Genomic DNA, 7,507 nt, shown 5'->3' with positions numbered 1-7,507 from the left:
TACCAGGGCAGTGAACATTTTATACAGAACAGAATATGATACTGTTAGCACTTCTGCGCAAGCTCAAACTGCATGCTGCATAACGTACCTCCCACACAAGACAGTTGGATAAATGACTTGAGGTGACATGCGACTGCCACAAGTAGCATTTACCATGCTATCAAGGTGTGTTCAGCTATGCAGTGCACCATACAAATTGCAAAACCGATTGAACGAAAATGTTTCCATGTTATTGAGAGAATCTAGTGAACGGCAGCCAATAAAGGATTACAGACTCCACCAGATTGAGGATCCCATCTAAAGGAATGAACTGAGAAATCAACTGAAGAGAACAGCACTACGTACGACAATATGCATCTACATATAAAGTTATTAAAACCCATAAAAAAAAGAAGTCTAAGTGGAAAAGGTAGAGCTTTACAACTTGCACATGGGAGATCATGCGTGACCACTAAAAAAACTCCAATTCAAGATAATCTGAGCCTTTCTCAGCGGCTGATGTAGCCTTCTGGCTTGATGAAGCTACAGAACGAGGGATCTCAACTGGCTTGGGGATATCAGGTGGAGTGGCACACCTGATTAATGCCCAATTAACACCTTCAAAGAACGGGTGCTGTTTTATTTCTGTGGCTCCACGCTTATACGCTAATCGATGCTGAGGTTCCTTGATGAGCAATCCCCTAATAAGATCCCTTGCAGCAAAACTCACTACAGGTGATTCTGGGAACCTTAAGGGTTGTCCAACTACGTTGAACAATGTCGCCCTATTCCCAGAACCTTTGAATGGTGTCTTGCCGAAGAGAAGCTCATACAAGAATATGCCAAATGTCCACCAGTCTACAGCACTTCCATGCCCCTCGCCCTTTATAATTTCAGGTGCCAAGTACTCATGGGTGCCAACAAAAGACATAGACCTTGCATCTGTCGGCTCTGCAACAAGCTCAGGAAGTGGTCTGACCTGATTTGCCAAGTCTGCCTTTGCCTTTTTATCTTTTTTCTCCTTGGATTTGGAAGAGAAAAAGCGAGGAGAGAAGCATGTGGTTGTCGTGACACAAGAAGGCTGCATACAGGCAGGCTCAATGCACACAGGCTGCACACAGTAAGCTGGGTTGCCCTTTTGGTTATCCCCACTGGGGTTAGAAGATCTGAGAAGAGTAGGGCTCACAGCACATCGGAGGGATAAATCGAAATCCGACAGCATGATATGTCCATCTTCCCTCACAAGAACATTCTCTGGCTTTAAGTCACGGTATATGATACCAAGCATGTGCAGGTATTCCAGAGCAAGAAGCACCTCTGCTACATAAAACCTGCATATTTTTTGATGTCAACATAAGTTCATAGATTTGATTAAGGCTTCTTGCAGTTGCAAATGACATGACAATCAGGGCAGCCTATCATGCTAAATATCAAGAAAGCACATGGACAATATTACATAACATCAGAAACTGGTGGACAGATCAATTGCTCCAACTGTGTCACAAAAACCAAGAGCTACAAATTTTGAGAAGTGGCATCATTTAAGATAAAAGATATGAAATATGTTCCTTTACAAACATCCAGACGGTAATGAGGTAGAACAATTGAACTTGCACACTAGTGAAACCCCAAATGCTAACCAGGACCACATGAGTTAAAAGAGAAAATTGAAAGCGCAACCAGACAAAATGGATAGTAGAGATGTTGTTAAGGTCATTAGAACATAGGTTTGCTAAAGAACTTGGTACGTGTGCCAGAGTGGCAGCAAAACTGAGTACAACCAAAGTAGGAACTAGATACATAAATATACATGTCTAATACAGAAGACATGCATAGCATATGCCAATAAACATACTCCCTCCGTTTTTAAATATATGACGCCACTGACTTTTTTTTGAAAACTTTGACCACTCATCTTATTCAAAATATTTATTCAAAAATGTAAAATTTCAAGTCATGCTCAAACAACCTTAAGTAATAAAATAAAACAAATCATAACAAAATAAATGATAATTCATATTTTTTCTGAATAAGACGAGTAGTCAAAGTTTTTTAAAAAAAAGGCAACGGCGTCATATATTTAAGAACGGAGGTAGTACTTATTACTAAAACAGTAGCAAACAATGAGTGCCTACTACTTTGAGATTTTGTATGTTGTCACTCATACTGAAGCTGTCCCATATGTCTGACAATGCAATTTATGTTTTTATTGTATCTATCAATAAATCTTCATCATGACATACCCTGTACATGGCGCTATGGCAATCATGCTCATGCTCCAAGGAAATGTTGTGGAAACGGACTCTTAAAACAGAATGCACAATTTAAACTCCCGAACAAAGATCCCCTCTAGCCAATAGTTAATTTACAGTATTTTACATTTCATTTTCACAAACCAATCTAAAAAAATTGAGTGCATAAATTCTAGTTAGAATCCAATTGAACATTTCACTGAAATGTGTTGTGCAAATAAAGATACGATAATTAATATGCAGCATCTACAATGATTTAATATTCCATGAGAGAGAGAGAGAAAGAGAAAGAGAGGCTCGAAGCCTCCTTCATCGGGACCTACCCCGAGGAAGGAGGCTTGAGGCGAGCTAAATACAATTGTTTTATCAACACAGGGTGGAGAAGGCATTGCATTCAATGTGATTTCCGCTGCCTTGCTTCGATTTCGTGCGTTTAAAGGCAGGCTTGACCAACCACATAAGCCAGCGCAGCGAGAAAACGGATTCTTCCACGGGATTCCGCTTCTATGAAACATACGTTTTATGAATTAACGGTTACCAGTAGCGAGCGATCCTTTCCTACAAGGTAAGGCCGGGGAGAGGGAGGGAGAGAGAGAGAGAGAGATCTAAAGATCCAAATACTTTAAGGAAACAATGCTAATTAGAAGCTCTTGTATCACAAGTCCTTAGAAGTTCCAATAATCTCATTTAACAGCCAAGTCACTGCCACATCAAATACGGACATGTCACCACTGTTTGCATAAACGGTAGTTTAGCCCGTTTAAATACTGTGTAAATGCTACACAGTGGTATGTCATTTCCATTTTATCGTCCGTTTAGCCTGTTTAATTGGCTGTGTGACCGTGGAGTCCGTTTAATGGTCTGTTTAGCCCAAATAATGGCTAAATGGTAAGTGACCAATGTTTACCGTTTAGGAAACCATTGCATGTCACCAGTGTTATTAAAACAACGTTTAAACGACGTTTAACTGTGTTTAAACGTCAAAACTCTAATTGGAGGTTGAAACCACGTTCTGGCGTTTTGACGTTCTAAACTGTAAAACGCAGTGTTTCATGTGTTTTAGACCATTAGCTACTTTTGGGTCCAGTCTGTTAGTTACTTTTGGATCCAATCCGGCTCATGGGTGAAGTTTGGTAAGCCACTAACCTCTCTGTTTTGATGTTTAACTTCATGTTATTGTCTGAAATTATGATATGTTGGTATTTTCTTATATTGTTTAAACGTTTAAAAGTCAAAACTTCACTCATGAGTGTTTCAATGTTTTATCGTTTTAATAACCTTGCACGTCACTGACAATTACAAAAATATAAATATTCAGTATTTTGTGCCTTCATTTCTATGATTATGGTTATGAAATCTAATAATCAGACGGTTTCATCTTTTAATCAAAATAAACCTATACAGTAGTATTAGATTTTCAATAGGCAAACAAGCAATAGGAACAGCTCAATTTTAACAGTTCTTTGGTAACCTAAACCAGGGAAGTAATCCGCAAACATATCTCAAAAATTAGTAACTGCTAACAAAAAAGAACATCCACATAAAAGACTGCACTTCCCTTAAAAAATAATAGGCATGGAACAACCATACAGTTGACATTACTAAAAACTAATTATTCAGCATTTTAACAGGCTGTCAGTGAAGTTCAGAACAAATAATGCCAGCTAAATTTCAAAACTAGGTATAGAAACTAAAACAGAATTTATAACTTTCATGCAACTGAATTTTTTGTGATAATACTGTAAGCTCAGCAGGTCCATTGACCAAAAATCATGAGTGAGATGATGATGCTGACCATGATGTCATCCCCACTAAAGATAGCATGGTAAGAACATAAATTTAGATGTCATCCTCTGATTTTTTTTTTGGGACTGCATATTAACAGTGAATGGGGTACCAAACTATCCATCACAGTGTTTAGCATGTGCCAAATGAATACTTCACCCAAAAGGATGAAGAGCTCAAGAACAGTTGGAAACAGAGAACTTACTTGGCAGCTTGTTCAGGGAAATACTTGCCAGGCTGCTTTTGCCTTAGGGTATGTAGGTCACCTCCAGGGCAGAACTCCATCACCAAGCATGAGAACTTATCCGTCTCAAAGTGAGTGTACAATGTTGGAAGAAAAGGATGATCCAGGCATTGCAATATCTCCCTTTCAGTCTGCGCTCTAAGCAGCTTTTTGCGGGTTGCTAATGACGCCTTGTCCATGATCTTCATGGCAAAATAGCATTTAGTGCCACTAAGTTCTGATAAGTACACACTGCCAATATCACCACAACCGAGCCTCTTGAGCAGCCTGAAATGACCTAGACCTACAGAACCTTCTTTGGTTCGGACAACCTGAATCGCTTCCCACTTTGAGTCGTTTGACTTGTGAGGCTTGCTGACACTGCTGCATATGCTACTGCAGGTGCTCTCATCACTCAGATCACTTCCACCACTGGCCCGATAGAGACTACTCTTGCCACTCTCGATCATGTCAGCAGGTTGACCGCTGATCTTGGCGCTCCCACTGGCTTTCGACAGGCTGCTCGCCCTGTCACTGCATTTAGCCGACACCGAGCTATCCTTGACGCTCCCCCGCAGCGAGCTCTTCTCAGCACCTTCACTGTCATCCCGCTTCAAAGAACCATCAGCAGAATTGTCCATGCCATTTCTGTTTTCTATCACCCCACTGGATGCAGCCCCATCGCCTGCTGCAATTACAACCGGCAAAGCAGGCACTAGTGTGCTGACTTTCCCAGTCGGTTCTTCGGAGTGTCCCTGAGAAGTAAGTGGTGCCGCCGTATCCGCGATGGCTTTGTCGCATTTCTTGTCCGCGGTTAACTCAGGAACGGAGGTCGAAGCCATCGCACAAGGACGCAACCGAGGATCCCCTATGGATACCACCACAGCTCTCCTCCCATCGCCGCGGGCAACCAACCAATCCAAAACCGGAGATGTGAAACCCGATCCTGCCACACAGATTGCGCGCCGATTAGATTGGGGGAAACGGAGATTGATTAACGAACCAATCGATAAATCAACCGGGAACAAAGAAATGCCCTAATACTAGCCGGATGGATCTGAGAGTGCGAGGGTCCCCCTCACTCGAACAAATCGGAGGCAGCATGAGGATGAGGAGAGGGCACCTTACCGAGTATATGCAGCCTCAGGGGAGGTCGCGGTCACCGTTCGCTTCCGCCGCTGCCGCTGGGATCGAGGGAGTCAGTTCTAGTTCCCCACGGGGGGCCGGCGCGAGACGATGGCAGCGCAGTGGAGAGGAATGGGAAGGGCGAAATGAACGCGAGGAACCAAAGAAAAAATGGCGAATGAATTATGGACGGGATTGAAATACCACGTGGAGCTTTACGAGTGAAATAAAATAATACTAGTATGGTATTGGTGTAGTTACGGTTAGCGTGCGTTTGCTACAGAATTTTTTATACAGATCCTCTTAAAAACATCCACCTATTATATAAGAATCAAAAAAAGAAAACGCTAACAATTCTGCCCAACTAAATGAGGGATTAGAAAACATAATATAGCATGTCACATCTCTAATTCATATAGATTTAGACTATTGTTTTTTATAAAAAGATATCTGTTGGGTACCTAGGAACCGGATGCCCGAGAAAGCCCTAAGGGCTAATTTGGTGACCACGGATCAGGGGATTGAGAGACAAATTAGTTTATTTCCCTCACAATCCCCTCCAATCCTCTCGTGATCCCCTTGTTACCAAAAAGGTCACCCAAATACGGCCCACTAACTAACCAGCCCGCCTGTCAAGCGATTCAACGTGGCGGCCCAAAAGGCCTACCGAAGACGGCCCACTAACCGACTAGCCCGCCCGCTGAACAACCCAGCAAGGCAGGACTGCCGACCAACCCGCCCGCCGAGCAAATCGTCAAGGCGGGTTGCTGACCAACTTGCTCGCTAAACAACACTGCCAAGCAACCCGGCGAGGCGGGGCTGCCGATCAATCTTATGTCGAGCAACCCAGTAAGACGACAACGAACTATCCCGAGAGCACATCTACAGAAGGAAAGAGCCGACCTAGTACTATCAAGCCACGACGGCACAACGAGACAGATCATCATCAAGCCATGACCGAACCGTGGGAGCAGTATTGAAGGGCCTCTGTCAAGCACGACGCCAAATCGCGTTCTGGAGAGTATCCTCGCTGACTGGTGGGACCAGTCAACCCTAGTTGTGGGGACCTCGGCATCGGGATCTCTACAGTGACCCATATGCCAGAAGGGACAGGGCAATATGCCGTACCATGCGTATGCCTACGCATGATGGAAGGTGACACATTGGGGATGACGGAATATGAAGTTGTACTGAAGGCGTCCCTAAAACTCACCATGAGCCGACTCAGTGGGACCCACCAAGCACCACTACGTTAGTATCAGAATAGCTACAGAAACCCGTATGACGAACGGAGAAGACACGACGCCATACCAGGGGTACGGCGATGGACGACTTAGCAGACGACACCGTAGGGCTACGCCGCACGAAAGCAGGAGGTCGAACTCAACCCCGACATAATACAAGTTCTCATTGTAAAGTCTAACCTTAGGCTATAAAAGGGTAAGAAAACCCCCATCTTCAAAACACAACAACACACAAGCACCAAACTGTAACACACTCTGAGCAATACCACGATCAGCACTACACTGACTAGGGCTCCGACCTAAACCAGTATAACCCCCTGTCTCAGATCCACCTTCGAGCCCCCGTGGCTCACCATTCGGAGTGAGTCCACGCTAGCACCCCTGCCGAACATAAATCTTAATGTCCCCTGGTTTCCGAAATCATGACAATATCTACTTATAAAGCTAATCCTCACTATAAACTTAATAGATCATTCATGTAATCTTCCACTAACTATCTAACTAATACTCTCTCCGTCCCAAATCCGTTTTAGAGAATTAATGGATTCATGCAATAATTAATGTATGTGTTTTGTATATGTGTCTACATTCATTATCATTTAGTTGAATATACACATAAAAACCAAGTGTTAAAGTGAATACTAATTTGGGACAGAGGGGGTAGCCTTTTGAGCTTGTTTGGTAGGAAATCTATACCAGTTTCATAAAGTTATTTTTAGTTTCTCCTACCAAACATGATGTTTCAAAACAACTTTTGAGAGGTTGCTTTTCGCTCCTCTCACAGTACATGAACCGAGAACGAGGGGCCGGTTGGCAGCGCTAAGTGACTCATAGATAGTGCGGAAATCCTCAAAGATAGCCTTAGCACAAGCCTGTAGGATCTGCTAGAACCCCTCAGC

The 7,507-nt window shown here is 43.2% G+C and overlaps 1 protein-coding gene across 1 annotated transcript; it reads right to left on the bottom strand.

Moving 5' to 3' along the window:
- Positions 1–208: 208 nt before the first annotated feature.
- Positions 209–5,547, bottom strand: LOC542271 (protein kinase). Its single transcript, NM_001305855.1, has 3 exons — positions 5,368–5,547; positions 4,222–5,185; positions 209–1,310 (listed from the first exon to the last, which is right to left on the bottom strand). Exons 2-3 carry the CDS (start codon positions 5,079–5,081, stop codon positions 452–454), a joined length of 1,719 nt encoding a protein of 572 aa, NP_001292784.1. The 5' UTR covers positions 5,082–5,185; positions 5,368–5,547; the 3' UTR covers positions 209–451.
- Positions 5,548–7,507: the final 1,960 nt, after the last annotated feature.

The sequence above is a fragment of the Zea mays genome, chromosome 2, assembly GCF_902167145.1.
Source record: "Zea mays cultivar B73 chromosome 2, Zm-B73-REFERENCE-NAM-5.0, whole genome shotgun sequence".
Lineage (NCBI taxonomy): Eukaryota > Viridiplantae > Streptophyta > Magnoliopsida > Poales > Poaceae > Zea > Zea mays.
This window is presented reverse-complemented; position numbering and strand designations above follow the sequence as displayed.

What these genes read in the sequence shown, in the direction of transcription:
- LOC542271 (NM_001305855.1), bottom strand. Translation starts at nt 5,081, where the DNA reads ATGGCTTCGACCTCCGTTCCTGAGTTAACCGCGGACAAGAAATGCGAC. An exon ending in TTCCCTGAACAAGCTGCCAA is followed by an intron (nt 1,311 to 4,221) that starts GTAAGTTCTCTG and finishes AAAAATATGCAG; the next exon opens with GTTTTATGTAGCAGAGGTGC.